General features: G+C 35.1%; 1 protein-coding gene across 2 annotated transcripts in view; it reads left to right on the top strand.

Annotated features, from left to right (window-relative positions):
• The window catches only part of LOC106881002 (HMG box-containing protein 1), a 64,234-nt gene extending 45,473 nt beyond the window's left edge, over positions 1–18,761 (top strand). For both annotated transcript variants that reach the window (XM_052972165.1, XM_052972169.1), the window contains 8 exons: positions 2,076–2,272; positions 6,756–7,014; positions 7,351–7,481; positions 8,398–8,509; positions 11,443–11,612; positions 14,275–14,416; positions 15,695–15,752; positions 18,595–18,761. In XM_052972165.1, coding sequence (XP_052828125.1) covers positions 2,076–2,272; positions 6,756–7,014; positions 7,351–7,481; positions 8,398–8,509; positions 11,443–11,612; positions 14,275–14,416; positions 15,695–15,752; positions 18,595–18,750 — 1,225 coding nt within the window. In that variant the 3' untranslated portion in view covers positions 18,751–18,761. The remainder of the gene's footprint in view (positions 1–2,075; positions 2,273–6,755; positions 7,015–7,350; positions 7,482–8,397; positions 8,510–11,442; positions 11,613–14,274; positions 14,417–15,694; positions 15,753–18,594) is intronic.
• The last annotated feature ends 837 nt before the right edge of the window (positions 18,762–19,598 follow it).

Raw genomic sequence — 19,598 nt, 5'->3', positions numbered from 1 at the left:
TATATATATATATATATATATATATATTTGTCTGTCTTTAATCATACTACCACCATTCATCTTATTTCTAAAGTGCACTACATACATGCATATTAAGAGAAAAAAGTTACTATTTGAACTGAGAGCATTTCAGTTTTAGTGTGACTGCTTAGTTAGCTACCTACTTTAAGTGTTTGCTATTTCTAGTATCTTGATTTGATATGCAGCAAAATGAATTTATTCGATGGGTTCTTACTTCTATCAGACTTGATTCCCAAAAAGTAGAATCACTATTGAAAATGCTTGATATACTCTGGGTACTTTTATCTTAAGATAATGGTAACCAGCTGTGACAGGGCAACACAAGTTTATCAGTAGGGCAGAGTAGAGGAGTAGGGTTAAATGAAAATATGCAGTGATGTTAACATCTAACATATATGTTAGACTATTAGTAGCATGAAGAAGACATGTATTAGAGCTGAGGAAGAAATTTTTCGTTGATATTAAATATTTTGTTTTTGTTTTTGTTAATACATAAAGAAAATGGCTTGCTCATATATATTTGACCTTATTTTTCTATTTCAGGTAATTAGGAAAGATTAATGTGGTTAATGTTGACTTGTTGATGGTTAGTAGGTTTTAGGAATATGTGGTCAGGACAGGAATTTCAATAGAGTGTAAATCTGTGGGGAAGTATTTGAATAAATATTAGTTTAAAGCAGCATTTCTCAACCGGGGTCCACATTTATAGATTTTATTGTTAACATTTATGTGCAATTAATTGCTTATACTTCTGCCATATATATAATATATTTTAATTTTTTTAATATAATTCCTAAATAATATTTAATTATAAAAGTACAGTAAGATTTTTTTTATACACTGAATAGCTACAGAGGTCCTGTAAAGTAAAATAAGAATCAAAGGGGTCCATAGGTAAAAATAGTTAAGAAACACTGGTTTAAGGTGAGACTTGGGAGGAGGAGATTCAATAAGGGATAAGGGAAGGCATTAACCCTTTCGCTACTGCATTTATTTTGAGATGCTCTGTGTTTCTTTCAATTATCTTAAATATAACAAAAAGTTTAGTAAAATAACTTCGTTATCATTAAGCTAGTGTTAGGAACATAAATTGTGTCTCAGATTTGGTGGAAGATTTGAATTTATACTAAAGAGCCAGAGCCGGTTTCAGTCGGGTTGGTAACAAAAGGGTAGAGTCAATTTAAGCATGAATGGTATTATAGTTTGCAACTTTTACAGTGTGGATGTGGAAGGAAGATGTTGGTGTTAGTGGCAGTGGTAGTAACAGTTGTAGTAATAGCAATAATCTTAAAAGAGAAGGCAGTGTTGTCAAATTTATGGAACTTCTTCAAATATAAAATATTCTATAATTGTCTGTCTGATTTGAACGTTTATTCGCAATGTGGACCTTGCTAATATGGTAATCAGTGATTAGTTGGAGGAATTTTCCTCTCTGTCTCGTATTGCAACAAAATAATATTCTGCTTGTATTCTTAATGCTTTGGGGGGAAATTCTTGAATGTAACAACTTTTAAATTGCCCATTTTTATTGTAGTCAGCTTCTGAATTATCCATTCTTGTTGTTTTATGTTTATTTGAAAAATAAAAGTAGTTTATGATTTTTAGATGCACTAAAATGTAACATTAAAAATAGTTAAATTGCTAAAATAGTTACTGAGACTAGACAAGGAGAGACAGAGAGATAAGTAGAGGGAGTGATGAAGAGAGAGGGAGAGATAGACAGAGAGAGAGAAAGAAAGATAGAAAAATCTAATTATAATAAGGGAAGTGAATATGAAATCTCAGGTCACTTCCTAGATGGACCATCCTATTGTTTTAAAGGATTGGTGTGTTGGAAATTTAAGTGAGAAGTTAAAACTGTTTACCAGAATAGGGTCATGACCTTTCACTTTTGTTAGTTTTACAGTAAAAAATAATCTTGTACTCATCAAAGTACTGAGTTGGTGTGATCTTTGTGAATGCTATTATTTAATTTTCATTTTTTGACTATATTTCTTTGTTTTGCTTTTGATATTTTTTTTCTAATAATTTACTCTTTTCTTTTCTATTTTCAGTGCCAACGGTTTAAAATACCATCGTGGCAAAACTAAAGGCTGCTATGGGACAGGTGGTGGTTTCCAGAACTACAAAACAGATAAATCTGCCAGTGATGCAGATACGGATGATTCTGCTAATGAGGATTATTTGTCCCAAGACACATCAGCTGATGAATCAATGGCACAACCACTTCAGCAGACAGAATATTGTAGAGGTATTAATACCTTTGTAGCTGTGTGTGTGTGTGTGTATGCTCATGAGTGGTTGAGAAGTTTGCTCCATTGTCATAAGGTTTTGATTTCTTTCTCACTGTAGTATCTTGGGTAATTGTCTTTTAATATAGTTTTGTTTATGTCTAAGCTTTGTAATTGAAATGCACTAGACGGAAATTGTATGGAAACCCATTGGTTGGATTGTACCTGTATTTCACACATTGTGTTACTACACTGATTCATTAAGGGTACATGTATCTGTGGAATACTCAGCCACTTACTTGTTAATTTAGCAAGTTGGTAATTCATTCAGTGTATTTAACTGTTGAGTTCTGGTTCATAGTCTGAGGTTTTAGATGGAGAAGCACTTCATTGTTACATTCTTAAATGTTTACTTTGATAATGTAACAACATCCACTAACCCTTCTAATCTGGGATTTGACTTTGATATTATTTTTTATCATTCGGCTTGCTGTGCATCACTTGAGAGCATTCAGCCTTCTATGTGTCACATTGAGTGAAACAGATGTAGTAATACATGAAAAGGTGAATTGGCCAAGTAGATTTAGAGTTTCTCTCTTCACAGGCTGTGATCTAAATACTGCAATTATTTTTTTGTTTCTGAGCAGAACATTTTGTTCTAGTATGCCTGAGTTCACCTCTGAAGAATAGATACCAATCTGTTTGGAATTTCACTTATGTGAGACTGGTATCCAATCCAGATACAAGTTTATTTCATCTGTTTCATGCCATAAAACTAGAGCTAAGCATCAGACCTTAATTTTCAACGAAGGTTCAAAGGGCATTTGTGTTAACACATGTTTCATTAGTACACTTTCCTTATATAAAAAAATAGTCTTGGAATTACCTGCATCTGTATTTAAAATGCAATAAAAGTGAAAATATTACCTAAACCCTTTTAAGGGCTAGTACTTAATTCTAGTTTAGTGATGTTAAACTGATACGAGATAAACCTCTCCCTTCAAAGGATACCTCTCTATTAGATAATTGTATTGAAACAAATTAATTATATAATCTATACATATGATGATTTTACAAATATACTTGCATTTTCTATTTATATGGATTTATGTGTATGATGTAATTGTTTAATATTTATAGTAACCTATGTATAGCTATGATGTGAAGGCACTTAATTATTTCATTACAAGCTCATGTTTTCAAATCTTACTACAGCCAATATGCTGTGTCCCTGAGTGAGTAAGACATTAATTTAAGTCTCAGCCTATCTAATGGGAGAATAGGTATAATTTCTTCTTCGTAGTTGAATAGTTAAATTATAATAAGAACAGGCTATATACTCTATCAAATTATGATTCAAAATGCATTACACCTCTTGCTGTCATCTGTCTGGCTCACAAAATGTATTGCTTCCACTTGAAAGTTATATGGTCAAACCGTTGGAAGAGAAACCAGCTCTAACTTATAAACTACCATAATCATTATCCTTGTTGCTTCACTGAAGTTTTTTCTCATGCCAGCACAGGTCTGGAGACAACATATTGTCATTTCTCTCAGGCTTGTCCTCATCTTGATTTTCAGATCCAACACCCTGAGGTCCAACCTCCTCATTTCTTCCCATAAAAAACAAAAAAAACACGTGATCAAAGTTTGAGCCTGATTGCACCATTTTTCTTTCTGGCTTTACAGTGTAAGCATGACCGCTTCACTAGCAATGTGCACCAAAGAAGAACAAAGAACAGTGATCCAATTTCTCTGGTTGGAAGGTGTGTCAGGTGCTGAAATTCATTGGAGGCTTTTAGCACAATACAGGGACAGTGCACTACCATGTAGAAATGTGTATGAGTGGATCGAGAAGTTTAAAAGTGGCCAGACAAGTGTGATGCATGAAGAGGGAGCAGGATTCCCGTCAACCTCCATCACTGACGAAATGGTGATGGTGAATCTGCGAGTTGTCATCAATGAGGTAGCTCGTTCTCTGCAGATTAATAATTTTTGAACAGAATAGTTACAGATGAAATGTAGGTCCATCATTATGAGGCAGGATGCAGAAGACAGTGTATGGAGCGAAAATATCCTGGCTCGCCAGCGACAAAGAAGTTCAAGACTCAGCCTTCCTCAGGAAAAGTGATGCTAACCCTTTTTGGGGACTCAAAAGGGCCTCTACTGGAAGACTACCTGGAAAAGGGGTGTACAATCAACAGTGCAAGGTACAATGCTTTGCTGGCCAACAAACTGAAGCCAACAATTTACACCAAATGCTGAAGCCTATTGTCGAAGAAAGTTTTATTGTTGCATGACAATGCATGCCCACACACAGCCACCCAGACTGTTGAAACCATTAACCAATTATGCTAAAAGCCTCCAATGAATTTCAGCACCCGACACACCTTCTAATCAGAGAAATTGGATCTCTGCTCTTTGTTCTTCTTTGGTGCACATTGCTAGTGGAGCGGCCATGCTTACACTGTAAAGCCAGAAAGAAAAATGGTGTGATCAGGCTCAAACTTCAATCACATGACCATAGTAGTACCAACTATAAGCATGCATTCACAGAAGGCGGTGTGACAATAATAAAGATATGTTATGGTGGAAGTGCAGATAATTTTTGACTTCCCCTCATAGATATTTGTACCTTGTGCAGTATATCATGATTAATGCAAGTTAATCAATGTTCGGGAGTTATAGGTAGAATTTCAATTAACCAGTTATTTCCAACCTGTATATATTTAAGAGTGAAGTAATTTTCAGTTAATCTTTGGTAATTATTAGCTTTGGCTCATGAAATAGATTTAAATCTGTAAGGATTTTTGAATAAACCCAAATTTTGGATTACACTCAACTTGCTAATTCTGATATTCCTAATATTTCCAGTATTGATTACTATGATTAATTCTTGACTCTGTGTGTGTATGTTTTGTTTAATGAATGAGAGCAGGTGAATATCATACATGTTGCAGAGTACACCCATTATTCGCTCCTATGAAGTTCATGATACACACTGTAGTTACTCTTGCTCAGTGTTACAATAGAAATGGAGGGCAGATTGGTTTATAGAAGTGTTTACTCAATGGACCACACATAAATCCCAGTGCCCTCTGAAAGTGGTTATTTACGAGATGTCAATAAGTGTATACTACTATGTGCACAGTGCAAATAACGGGTTTACAAAAGTTGTTATGAGACCTGTGACAGACTAACACAGAACCAAGCCTACAGTTGTAATAGGCCTGATTGGAAGCCCAACCTTCTGAATTTTTTTACAGGGCTTAGAAAAACTGAAGGACTGCTGCAATAAGTGTGTGAATCTGAGAGGGGAATATGTTGAATAAAATCATAATTAATACAGGAGTAATTAGCTGTTGGATGAACCATGAAAGAAAGTCCATCTTAGTAAAAGAGGAAATTAACTTATATGATTGATGAAGGTAGACAGTAAGTTATAATTGAGTAACATAAATGAGCTGAGAGAGTAGCTGGGCATTAAAGGAATCAGCTGATATATGTAAGAAAGGCAACCAGACTGGTTAGCACACTAGATGTAGATAGAGGATGAATTCTTAAAAAAAATGAAAGTGGTGTGTACTGATAGTGCAAAGTGCTGGGGACTGAAGAAAGTATGAAAATAAGTGATGAGGTCAGATCTTTAGGAAAGTGATTTTTATAGGGAAAATGGTGAAATATTGAAAACCCATCCAAGTTATGCCAGTATGGAAAAGTAGACATAAAAATAACGATGATGTTAATGCACAAGAACAGTAGCAGATGCACCATAATGTTTCATTACCTGCACAAATTGTCAAGAGAATGATGATGATTGTAGCAGTGGAAGTGTTACTGTAGTGGTGATACTCTCTATTAAAGGTACATGGATGAAGTATATTAAAGAAGTGTATTTCCATTCAGACCATTGCAATTTGATGTGAGAATCTTGCTGAAATAAAAACTGGGCTGCAATAATTTTTAGAAAACCTCTGATTTATTAGTTTCATTTGATTGTTTAACAATGTATCCTTTAGTTTCCAAGGGAAAAAAAATAACTGAATAAATTTACATGTTTCTCAAGGGGGTGAGATGGGTGAGGACCTCACATTAACAAACTTTGATAGTTGATTTTTAATCTTCATGTTTCTTGATCTGATGATGTCAGTGGATAATGCTAAAGAACTGGGAAGCTGTTTGGACATTATTATTAATTTTGGTCATACTCATTAACATCATAATTATTATCATTATTAACATTGTAGTACTGGCATTTATGGAAGTATTAAAGGGATTAGTGTATTTGCTGATATACATTATCTGAATTCAAATATTGCTGAGTTTGATAGAATACTAGTGACTAAGCAGAAACCCTTGTATCATGTGTGTCCTACTGTCAATCATTGTGAGTTACTTAATAGATGATGCTAGTGGTAATTTGTTAATTCAACAAGGCAAGCAGTTGTTCATCATTGTTGTTGTTGTTCATGCTATTTCTTATTTATTTTCCTTTTATTGCAGAAATAACCTGTGATTCAGCTGACACAAAAACAATTAAGACAGAGGGCAACTGTGGGAAGTGCAAGCCTATGCCTCTAACTTTGTCTTCAGCTGTCTCTCCTCTTGTTAGTAGCCCTACTACAACAACATGGCCATCAGTTGATGATAATAACCCAACCACAGATGTAAACAAACTGCAGCAGTTGGCAATTATTGCAACGGGTCCTGAAAGCCCTCTTCTAAAGACAGAAACCACCAGCATAAAACATCAACAACCTAGGTGAATTTCTACTATTTTCTATCTTCTTCACACATCACTTATTAAACGGCTAGACATGGATATGTGTGTTGGCAAGGTTGATATGAGGAGGACGTGCATATAGGTAGCAGCAAGATGTCTGTATATAAATGATCCTGTAACATTTTTTTGTGTATAGAGAAATGTTTGTATTGTGGGTTGGTTGGGTATTTTATTGTGAACTAGTGTGTTGCTCTTGTGTATATTAATATATCTGTGTTCTGTTTATAAGTCTGTTTGTGTTTGGACATTTGTGAGTATGTGTATTTTGTTTGTTTAGAATCAAACATCACAGTATTTACTGATTTGTCATTGCAGTAGTGCCGATGGCAGTGATCCACAAGTCTCATCCTCAGCCCCATGTCCAGCTTCACCAGAAGATTCCAGTAAAGGTAACAGTACTTGGTCTCATCCCTGGCCTACAACTGTATGGCAGTGTTTCATGAAAGGTAAGTACCTATGTCTGTAAAGACTTGTCTTTACCCACACCAATCCTTTTGTTTTGCTATCACTGTTGTTAGCTTTGACTCTTCCTTTATATCAGTGGCTCTCTCTGCCTTAGAAATAGAAAACATGTTCACTCTGCTCTGTAATCTAATTTAGATAGGAGTGAGGAGAAAACATAAAATGATTAATATAATGTTACATAAATAACCTTTATACATCGAATTTGCTGTGTCTTTTTAAATATTAAACTTATTTAATCATTAACTCTACTTCTACTCCATATTCCCCCACCACAACCTCAGTTTGTTTCAGAAGTTCTGCTATAAACCTCACTCTGAAGGAACATGCACACCATATTTCCTCACTCTATTGCATAGTTCTGTGTTTAACCCTATGTACACCTTACCCAGCATTACATTACACAACCAGTCCTTCTCAGAGTCATATTTCTCTGCAACTTAACTACTTGACTTTGTATTATCCACTACCACTACCATCCTGATTTCTGTCCTTTACTCTTTCAAACACATTAGCTTTATGATCTCTATGATTGACGTGTGAGAAATAGTAGCTAAATCACTTTCAATTTACATGCTGTTGTCTTAAAAATGGGAAGAGGACACTTTCAGAGAAAAAAGAAGTGAAAAACAAAAAACAACTCTCAATAAAGAACTGATCCAAATTTAAACAAAAGCAACAACAAACTAATCTCATTTACCTATTATTGCAAGATTAAATGATATTCAGTTGCACCTCTCTGATAGAATAATTGACTTACAGAAGGCAATTAAGCTACCCCACTGCCACTAAAGTGATGGCTAATTTTAAAAATGATGTTCTGCAAATCCCCATCTTTACTTTATCACTAGGGAATAATCTTGAAATGCTGTTAATTCACTTATCCATAATGCATTTCAGGTGTTCAGATACAATTTCCAGAGACAAACTGGCAAACTGCTGAAGAACTTGCACGACTTGAACTTCTCTCCAAATCAGCTTCTTCTTGTGGCAAAGAAGATAACAAAGACAGGTGAGCATTTTATTTTTATTTAATCCACATGACAGTTGAACTGGTTGTAAATGAAATGTTTTTTAGGATGGATAACTCACCTTGTCAGGTATGTTACTTCCCTATTCAGTTGAGGCCCCTGTTGAGAATAAGCTGAATATAAGTTTTTGTTTCATACAAAAAAGAAAGAAATAATTTTTTAAAAGATGAATGAAAAAATAAAATGAAAGAAATAAACAGAAAGCTAAACAGTCCACTATTTGAAACAGGTTTTGTTTCCTGATTGTAACTATTTCACTTTGATTGCTCTTGGCAAGGTTTGAATGTCGTTACATCCCACAGGGTTGAAGTGAAATGGCTGTGTAAGAATGGATATGGATGTGCATTATCAGTTCGTGTACATAGGGTTCAAATCTATTGTAGGTATTTTGTTATGTTCTTGGGTAGGATATTTTATTGCCTAAGTTAATCTACTCCTCAAGAATGAGTACCAGAACATCTGGGACAGTTATGGGCATTTTGTCCAAGAAGAGCCATCTGCTTAATGGTACAGAAATCCAAAGAAGTAACAGTTCAGAAGACCTTTATTGATTGGAAAGGCTTAACTGACAAATGCTGGGAACATCAAAAAGATAACTGAAAAAGAATAATAATATTTGTTATAGATTAAAAGCAAAAGTTAGTGTTAACATATTTAATGTAGAGGAACATCAAAAAGGAAGCAGTGAGAGAAAATATCAGTCATTGATTAGTATTATTTTGATTATTTCAAGAAGTACAATAGAAGAGATGGTTCTAATCTTTTATGACCTCATTCAGTGAAATACAGACTTCACTCCACCTGTTGAAATAGTGACAGGAGAACCACTAAGCAAATGTACAATAAGATACACTGTTGATGGCATATAAAAAAAAAGACGAAAAAAAAAAAAACTAGTATTATTTAAAAAATAAATTATTCAGACACCAAAAATGATGTATCTAACTGTGAAATCTAAGATGATGGACTATATAAGTAGTCTAAGAGTATCTAACTATATTGTGGCTGTATGTAATAAGTCTAAGATGATGTACTTATGCAAGGTTCCAGTATCTGAAGCTGTTATTGGTTATGCTTCCTTGAATCTTTTGATAACATATCTACTTAAAACTATTATTAGTTACGTCTGTCGAAGGCAGCAGTTATAGTTGAAGCAGGCTTTATTTTCTACTGATGTACCACTAGTTACTGTCAGATTTATGACCAGCTGCATAAAAAAAGGTCTTGAAACAGAATGCATCCATAACTCACAGTCTACATACATCGAACAAACTTTATCCAGCAATCATCAACTAAATATGTGCTGATAACCCTTAAGATTGAATATCGTTACCAAGAGAATGATCCTCTAAATAAAATTGGATACTGTGTTGTCAACATGAGATATAGTATGGTAATTATGGTTTAATTGACTGATCCGTTTGATATAGCTGCCCAATCTGCTTTGAAAAATCCCACTGCTTTTACTGTTGGTATTGGTATCATTAATGATATTGTTGGGTTCAATATTTCAGTTCTTATGGCTATCATATGTGAGGAATTTTGTGCACAGAATGATATATACTACGAAAGAGCTATATTTAACGAGATATGTGAAAATATTTAAAATAGGATACATTGCTATACAATCAGTAACAACTGTTGTTGAATAGTCCTAATCATTTCCATTTATTTCGTTATCATCATCATCATCATCATCATCGTTTAACGTCTGCTTTCCATGCTAGCATGGGTTGGACGATTTGACTGAGGACTGGTGAAACCGGATGGCTACACCAGGCTCCAATCTGCTTTGGCAGAGTTTCTACGGCTGGATGCCCTTCCTAACGCCAACCACTCTGAGAGTGTAGTGGGTGCTTTTACGTGCCACCCTCACGAGGCCAGTCAGGCGGTACTGGCAACAGCCACGCTCAAATGGTGTATTTTATGTGCCACCCGCACAAGAGCCAGTCCAGGGGCACTGGCAACGATCTCGCTCGAAAGTCCATTACACATGCCACGGGCACAAGTGCCAGAAAGGCGACGCTGGGCACAGGTGCCATCCCGATTTCGCTTTCGCTTGCCCCAATAAGTCTTAGCAACCCACTTGCATCATTCTTCATTGTTTTATGAGAATGTTACACATTGCTATGCAGTGTTACAGTGTGACCATGTTACATGTTCAGATGTTCAGTTTTACTGTTCAGATTTTGCTTTTTATTGTTAATAATTTTAACACTGATTGTAGTGACAATGGTTTAGTGAACTTTTTGGTGCTTGATGACTGAAATTTCTCAGGCTCAAGGGTCTATTAAAGAACACTGATGTTGGCAACTTACCACAGAGTTTTGGAAAACAGATTAACAGTATACTGTTTTCATATTTTGGCTCAAGGCCAGCAAATTCAAGGGAGGGAGTAAGTCAATTATATCAACTCCCAGTGCTCAACTGGTATTTATTTTATTGAGCCTGAAAGAATGAACAGCAAAGTCGACCCCTGTGGAATTTAAACTCAGAACATAAGGGCAGATGAAATGCCACTGAGTATTTTGTCCTGTGTGCAAATGATTCTGCCTTAAACAAATTGACAATATATTGAGTGGTTGGCGTTAGGAAGGGCATCCAACTGTAGAAACTCTGCCAAATCAGATTGGAGCCTGGTGTAGCCATCTGGTTTCACCAGTCCACAGTCAAATCGTCCAACCCATGCTAGCATGGAAAGCGGACGTTAAATGATGATGATGATTAATTTTTGATATGTGCTTTGTTTTTTCTCTGGATGATATGTCATAGCAGTGTTGCACACCTCTATCTTGGTGTCATGATTTTCACAACAGTTGAAATATCTACTACTGCAAAGTTGAGCTTTCATTCCTAAGTTTTCATTTTATCAAATCTAATTATTGTTTTGTTTTATTGTCCATCATTTGTTTAGCTATGCTGCAAAAGGCTTACGTCTTGTTTGTATGACTAAAATATATGATGGAAAAGATTCAGAGAACAACGCATGGCATCTGAATTTGAAAATGTCACCAGATATTGACAGCCAGTCTTCATTGTTGGCTAAATGTGCACCAGATCATCCATTTTTTGTATTAGAGAAAGGTAAGTTCTTCTTCCATTCCTCTAAAACTATTTTTTGCTGAAATTTCTTAGTAAAAAATAAAGACTTTGATTAATTATAGCTGTGTGGGAAAAGGTTTATGAAGGTTATTTATTGTGTATCTTGAATGGAAATGTGCTATTGCATGATAGTTTGGAATGATATTGTATGGCATTGTATTAATTTCTTACTATAATATGTGTATAAGCATGCATTTCCTATTATACCAGCTAATAAAGGATCCTCTATATGGTTGCTTAGTCTGCTATTAATGTCAGTTGAATCACACCTTACCATTTTAAAACTGGATACAGCGTTGCCTGATACAAAGTCTGGAAAAAAGACAAGTCAGTCATGGCTGGAATGATTTGATATAGGTCTGTTCGATCAAGTCTAACTTGGAACAAAAACATTAAAAATCACCATACATAATATAGTGTACTTCTCTATTTCAATGTTGTATACTAATGGCAATGTAAGACAGGTGGTGTATTATTGTATAATAGCATCATTATAGTAGTTTAATGTATTACTTTAACAGTATGACATATTACTTTGTGGTTGCATGTATTGTGGTTTGTCAGCCTGCAACATGATTAGGTACTTTGTGACAGTAATACTTTTGGGAAGTATTTGGTCATCCCATAAATAATGTGTTTCTTTTTTACTTCTTTTATTTTTCAAAATTAAGATAAACAAAGTTCTTTTTTAATCTAAAATATACTCTCCTTCATTTTCTACAATGCTCTTCCTTCTATCTGGTAGACTTGTCTGTGACAAAAAATACTTCTCCAGTACTGTTCTGACCTTGTCTACAGAATTCATATTTTTTCTATCCAAATAATTTGGAAGACTGGAATAAATGATAATCAGATGGAGCAGTGTCTGACGAATATGGTGGGTGGGGATCGTTTTCCATTCAAACTGCTCCAGCTTTTGGAATGTCATCCTTGCTGTATGTGGCCAAGCATTATCCTGATTGAAGAACACCTTTTGTCTTGAAACCAAAGATGGTCATTTTTCTTCTAGCATTGATTTAAGCTGCTCAAACTGCTTGCTGTAGATCTCCTTTGTTATTGTTTGGTTTGAGTTTAAAAGTTCAAAGTGGACTAAACCTTTTATATCCCACCAAACAAATAACAACACCTTATGTGGGTGAAAGCTTTCTTTAGCTTGGGGTGCTGGTGTTTCTCCTGTCTCTACCCACTGTCTTTGGCGCTTGACATTTTATAGAGATTCCATTTCTCAATCACCAGTCACTATTCGGTCCAAAAAAGGTTCATTTGTGAGACATGACAGCAAAGAAGAGCACACATTCACTCTAGAAAGTTTGTGAGGAACCCATTGACCCAATTTGCTGACTTTTCTGATGGCATGTAGGTGTTGATGAATAGTTGAATGACCAAATCCAAGTTTATCTGTTAGTTCCGCAACAGTTACGATGGGATTTTGTCTCACCAGGGTTTGCAGGATGTCCTTGTCAAGCTCTACAGATCTTTTAGGACAAGGCTCATCTTCTAGGCAGTAGTTTCCGGCTCAGAATCTCTGGAACCACCATTGACACTGGCTTACGCTTAGTGTTTGATCTCCATATACTGCATTAATATTCCTTGCATTTTCCATTTATCGAAGGCAAAATATGCTGAATATGCTCCTTTGTTACTTCCATTATAGCTTTGAAAAAATAACTGTAAAAATCAAACTGCACTCTTCAAAACTTGCACTAAGAATAAGTACAAGGTAAAATTACTACCTGCTTTTATAACTAGTTGATGCAGGTAGTTTATCCCGTCCCCTTCGGACTTTTAGTTCATGCAATTGAGAAAACCGCATTATTTATGAGATGACCCACTATATGTGCATTCCAACACCTTTATAAATCCCAGATTTCCTTAGCTAATGCAATAATCTCAATGTGATCCCTCTTAAAGCTAAAAAAGACTGACAATTTACCCTCAAATCACACCCTACTGCCTTAACATGTAACGGACACAATGTAGTTTATGATATTGTATAGGCATACTTAAAATTCTTTTGATCATATGTTTGCTTCAACCTGAGGTTGAACAACATAATTTTAAGTTTTGTTACTGTGGAATCATTGTTTTTCTGCTGAACTGCTTTATCAATGAGATAGCCTTCTCTTTTTTTCATATATATCGCAGCTGATGAACATTAGTGTTATTGGGTTCAAGTTTCTGCTAACCAATCATTGATTCACTATATTTTAATAAGTGGTGTGGGAGTATCTGTGTAATTGGATGCTTTGTTTGAAAAACACACAGTTTTTTTCATGAGGGAGGTGGGTAGAGCTTCAGTTTGATGTTTACATAAATCTATCTATCTGTGTGTATGTGTGTCTGTGATGAATTTTCACACAGTGTGATCAAATCCAGTGTGTTTCCTAAGAAATCTCATTAAGCATACATCCATGGCTGTACTCTTTTACAATATCTAATTTAGTGTTTCTCTATTGAATTCACTTCCTGAATGGGTGTTGTTATTTTTCACTCCATTATGATCATTACAATGATGAATGTCAATGATATGCTGATGGTTGATTCAACTGATTAAAGCTCTTCTCTTTTAAGAGGTTATTGTTATAATATTATATTGCTGTATGTGATCCCTGTTTATTCATTTGATCCTCTCTCTTAATTTTAGGATGGTCATCTTATAATCCTGCTGTAACAGTGGAGCATTATGGCATCCCATGTCGGAAGCTGGAGGAAGATGATATCTGTTTGCCTCCATTGCACCATGATGCTACTTATACTCATGAAGTGTTTGAAACACTCCAGCAAAGGTCAGTTTTCTGGTGTATTATTTGAGGTACTCTTTAACTTTAGCATTTTTACATTTTAATTATAAGTGAGGGAGTGTGCTCAAGGGTGGGGCAGAGACCTAGTCGTCTAAGTGGAGGAAAGGGAAAGAAATAATGAAGAGCAGTTGTTGACATGACAAGGTGACTGAGGGACCTAGTTGTGTGTATACACATATGTTTGAACTTCAGACATGCTGTGCTGGCATAGATGGTTGGGTTTTCTCAAGCACTGCATATCACCAATCATCTTGGTCCATTATCATTTCCTCTTTGAGACTCAGCATCCTGGGAACAGCCTTCACCACCTCATTCCATGTTTTCCAAGGTCTCCTCCTTTCTTTTAAACCCAAATTCTTAACATTTCTCAATGGATAATTGATAATGTTTTCCAACTTGTTGGATCTTATTGACCCAAGCAACCCATACTAGCATGGACAGTGGATGTAAAATAATAATAATGATGATAATTGATGGCAGTAGCGGCAGCAGTGGTGGGATGGAGGTGGAAGAGTCTGACCAAGGAAGAATTTTTGAGAAGCAAAAATTTGAAGTTGAAGGGAGTGTGTTTATTATGTAGCCCCTCAAGAATCAAAATTTTCATTGGAATTTTTACAAAATCCAAAAGCAACAAACCATCCATGACTTTTGAAACCATTTTTTCAAGTTCAGAATTGCTGAAGCATGGAATAAACTACTTGCACCAGCTGTTGACTGTCAGAACACTGCATCCTTCAAAACTTCCATGCTTCCTGAAATTTGTTAACTGTACACCTGATGCTCCCCCTCTTTTTTGTTCTTTAACAACTCATTCACTTTTCATTTCCTTTGCATTATTTCATTTACTGTTCATACACTTTTGCTTTTTTTTCCTTATGAGTTGTAGTGCACCTGAGCACTCTTAAGCCGTATTGTTCAATTTCATGACCTCTTTCATCTAACAACTTAACATACTCCTACCAGAATTACCTATACTGCTATAGGAATACTCATTTTATTATAAGTGAAAGGGAATAGTGCAGATTAACGGTATGTGATATGTTTTCAAAACAATTTGTTAATTCATAAGTATAATGATGCTTTCTTATTAAACTTGTTGCTTGTTTATTGTTTAGTGTACACTACTATGGCTAATTCAGTTATGCCAAAAGTATGGGCTTACATAGTCTACCATAATGAAACCATTCTATGTTAATCAGAATAGGGAGTGGTATATTCCTTGATGAATATATTCTTCTAATATTCAATTATTTCTAATTGCAGCTTTGACTTTACCCCATCAGATTCATCTGCTGTTCTTGCACTCAGCTATATGGCCAAAGTAAGTTGATTGGTTTGCCTTCTTCACCTAAAAGTAAGGAAGCTAGATTAAGAGATGGTCTTAAAAATGGTTAGAAAAATATTCAGTTCAGAGTACTGATCACACAACTAATTGTAGTGTTGTTGTTTATAAAACTAGTCTCAAAGAGGAAATGATAATGGACAAGATGATTGGTGATATGCAGTGCTTGAGAAAACTCAACCATCTATGCTAACACATAAACTTTCATTTCAGACATGCTTTCTGTCTGAACTGCTTATGCATTGGTGAGGTGAAAAAACCCTCAAAAGATCATAGTAAATTACAAATCAAGTGTGGTGTCTGTACCTGTGTTCATCTCACCTACACTGCCCGGCAACTGTTGTTGGTTTGTTTACATTCGTATAACTTTAGTACTAGATTTTAAAAACTAAGTATTGGGATTGATCTGTTTTACTAAAACTCTTCAAGGTGTGCTCCAGCACAACCACAGTCAAATGACTGGAACAAGTAAAAAGTAAAAGATTCAAGGTATCAAACTTGACTGCTATCTTTTAGTAGCTTTATTTTTCTCTAGTTTTTAAAAAAAATTTTTTTATGTGAGTTGGAAAATATTCAAGGTCATATTTTCTTGCATATTTCTCAGTTCAGTTGTATTATTGTTTATTTTGCTTCAACTTACTACTGCTTAGGCACACTTTTGATCAAAAGTATCCATCATCCATGACCACTCTGTTTTACCTTGAATGGCATATCTTGAAATACACTGCCCAATAAGTCCTTTTTTCTTTTATTAAGATGAAAGATTGAAGCTGTAGAAAATTTGGCTGGTATTTTTAGGAGATGTGCAGCCTTGTAGAGGATGTCTCTTGTGTTTTTCTTCAATGTAGATTATGTTATTTTACATTGCTAAACCTGAGTGCTTAGCAATAGTACTTACACCTGTTGTGTTTAGATTTACTGAACTATTCAATTAATTTTGTTTTTAATTTTTAAAATTATACTTTCATTGGATATTTGTGCTCAACAAATGAACTTAACAAACTCAGAAACATAAATCTCTGTGTGTGAGAGAGAGAGAGAGAGAGAGAGATAGAGAACTTTGTTTAATACTTTGATAGTTTTGATAATCTTGAGTGTAATTCTCAGTTTATATCTTGTGCTGAAACCAACTTGCGTCTAATATTTGTGAATAACTTGAGTTCTGATGACATGGGCTGTGGAATTGTTAATTGAACCTAATTTGTGCAAGATCTTTCTCCATAAATTCTTGTGTATGTTACCTGCCTCTGAGAAATATCTTGTTAGGAAGTTATCTCGTCTTTCATACATCTAAGTGGCTGAGAGATGCATTTCTCTTGATTAGGTATGCCAGTTGATTGTGTGCTTTAACCTAGTACTGATGATATTTTTCACTTATAAAGTACACCTGCTACTTACAGCAGTGTTTTGTATCTATACTTAGATACTATTCATAGTTAAGTAGTCTAGGTTATTGTCTAGTGACACAACACAACCTCAGTAACTAATACAAACTCAGACTTTCAGCTTGTCAGCATCTTATTAACTTGGCTATAACTTTAGATGTAGTCCTTACTATTAACCAAATTGAGGATAGTAGTATATCAGAAACAATAGTGGACCAGGTTAAATGCATTATAGTAATTAGTCATGTTCTTTTTGTCTGAGTTCAAATCCTACTGGGGTTGACTTAACTGTCATTCTTCATGGAATTGATAAAATAAGTTCCAGTCAAATACTGAAGTTGATTTAGCTGACCATGCACTACTCCAAAACTAGTTTTATTTCAATGCCAATATTAACCAATTCTGTATCCAAACTAATTGATAGCACAAAAGTATTCTTTTGGTGTCATCCTTTACTTTATTATTCAACATTCATTCTTCCATGATAACATCGTTGGAATGGTTTTTGTTGAAGCAGTTGTTTTAAACACTTCTTACTATTGCCCTTTATTATAGGTGCAGATTGGCTTTAAGGAATCAAGATTTTGCTTCACTATCTCATGATCTTGAGTTTGGTCCTACTTTGTGGTCTCTTGTGCCTATGCCATTTCATTTTCTATAGCTTTTGGTTGACTCATACCAAGTTAGTGAAATTGGGTAGATGGAAACTGAATAGAAACCCATTAGGTGGATTATATCTGTAATCCAAAGGACATAACCTTGTCTGTGTCACACTGATTCTGCCTGTGAATTACATTGAGTGTGCATGTCTGTGGAATATTCAGTTACCTACATGTTAATTTAGGAACAGGTAATTCAGTTGATTGATCAACTGAATCCTCATCATCAAATGACAGAGATCCCTGCCTAATATTACTCTTTATGTAAACTACTCTTGTATGAAGTATAAGTAGAACTTATACTTAAGTATAACTATAACTTATATCTTATTAGTTATACTGAAGTATAAGTTGTTGGCAGCAAACTAAACTGAAGAAAACAGATTTACATGTTATCAAGACTTACAAGACAGTGGCAAAATTAAATTTTGCATTTAGATTACTTTGTCAAATGTAATACTTATTTATTCATATTGTTTTGAATTAATCATGTGTCATCTCATAGCTTTAAGATTTTTAGAATGACATTGTGGGTAGGTGTGAGAGGTCAGATCTGGCCAGTTTGAACATAAAACAGGTAAAATTGGGTTGGATGTGGCTACTTCAAATGTTAAAGTGTTAAACTCATGACTATAGTGGCCAGTAGTAAATTTACAGCCATTGTAAGTCTTGTTTCCAATATTTAAAGAGAAACTAGTAAATGTTAGATGAATTATTCCATTTCCTATTTTTTTTCTCTCACATTTGACTATTTCATTTTTTAATTTCCATTCACAGCAACGTCGAGATCTTGAAGAAAATCAAGCTAAAAAACAGCCTGTTGTCAAAACTGACTCTTTAAAAGCCAAACGACCGATGAATGGATTTATGCTTTTTGCTAAGAAAAACCGATTGGAATATACCCAGATGTACCCTGGGAGAGATAACAGGTAAAAGCAACTGTTTATGGGTTTTCTGCTAGTAACGAAAAATAAACAGTTGCTATGTTTTTGGACAGCATATATTTTGTTTCCATGTGTCTTAGGGTCAACCTAGCAAAAACCAAAGTCTTAGTAAGTAGGAAGGCTGTCAAACCACAATCCCCTTCAGGTAGAGGGCCTGCTCGATCTGTAGAAAAGGTGTGGGTAGAAACTCCATACGATGTACCCAATGTATGCTATGGGCGCATAAAACGTGCAGCAATATCAAAGGAAGGTTAACAGGGAAAATAGTTTTTGTGTGTGGCAGATGCACAAGGGCAATTGAAGATGTACAGAAAACAGATTCCATCACATGCCAGGGAGAGAAACTAGAAGTAGTTAATAGTTTCCGCTACCTAGTCTGTAGTGGGGGTGGTTGCTCTGAGAGTGTAGCGGCTAGAATAAGAATAGCCTGGACAAAGTTCAAGGAGCTCCTACCTCTGCTGACAACTAATGGCCTCTCACTCAGGATGAAAGGTAGACTGTATGATGCATGTGTGTGAACTGCCATGCTACACAGCAGTGAAACATGGGCCATGACTGCTGAGGACATGCGTAGGCTTGAAAGAAATGAAGCTAGTATGATCTGCTGGATGTGTCATGTCCGTATTTTTAATGACACTAATCATATATTTCTTATAATGATTGAAAGTAGAGCAATTTATGGTCAGTTTGAATCATCAGATTACTTTTTAGTACTCCAACCTGTTAACATTTAGATTTAGAGGCTATAGTGATGTTGTTGTGACTTTTATTATATCATTTTTTAAAGTTACAAACATTTATAAGATAAACCTTCAAAATTAACATGAATTGGCTGAC

This window comes from Octopus bimaculoides, chromosome 1 (genome assembly GCF_001194135.2).
Source record: "Octopus bimaculoides isolate UCB-OBI-ISO-001 chromosome 1, ASM119413v2, whole genome shotgun sequence".
In the NCBI taxonomy this organism is placed as follows: domain Eukaryota; kingdom Metazoa; phylum Mollusca; class Cephalopoda; order Octopoda; family Octopodidae; genus Octopus; species Octopus bimaculoides.
The sequence above is the reverse complement of the archived record's forward strand: the minus strand, read 5'-3'. Positions and strand labels throughout refer to the sequence as shown.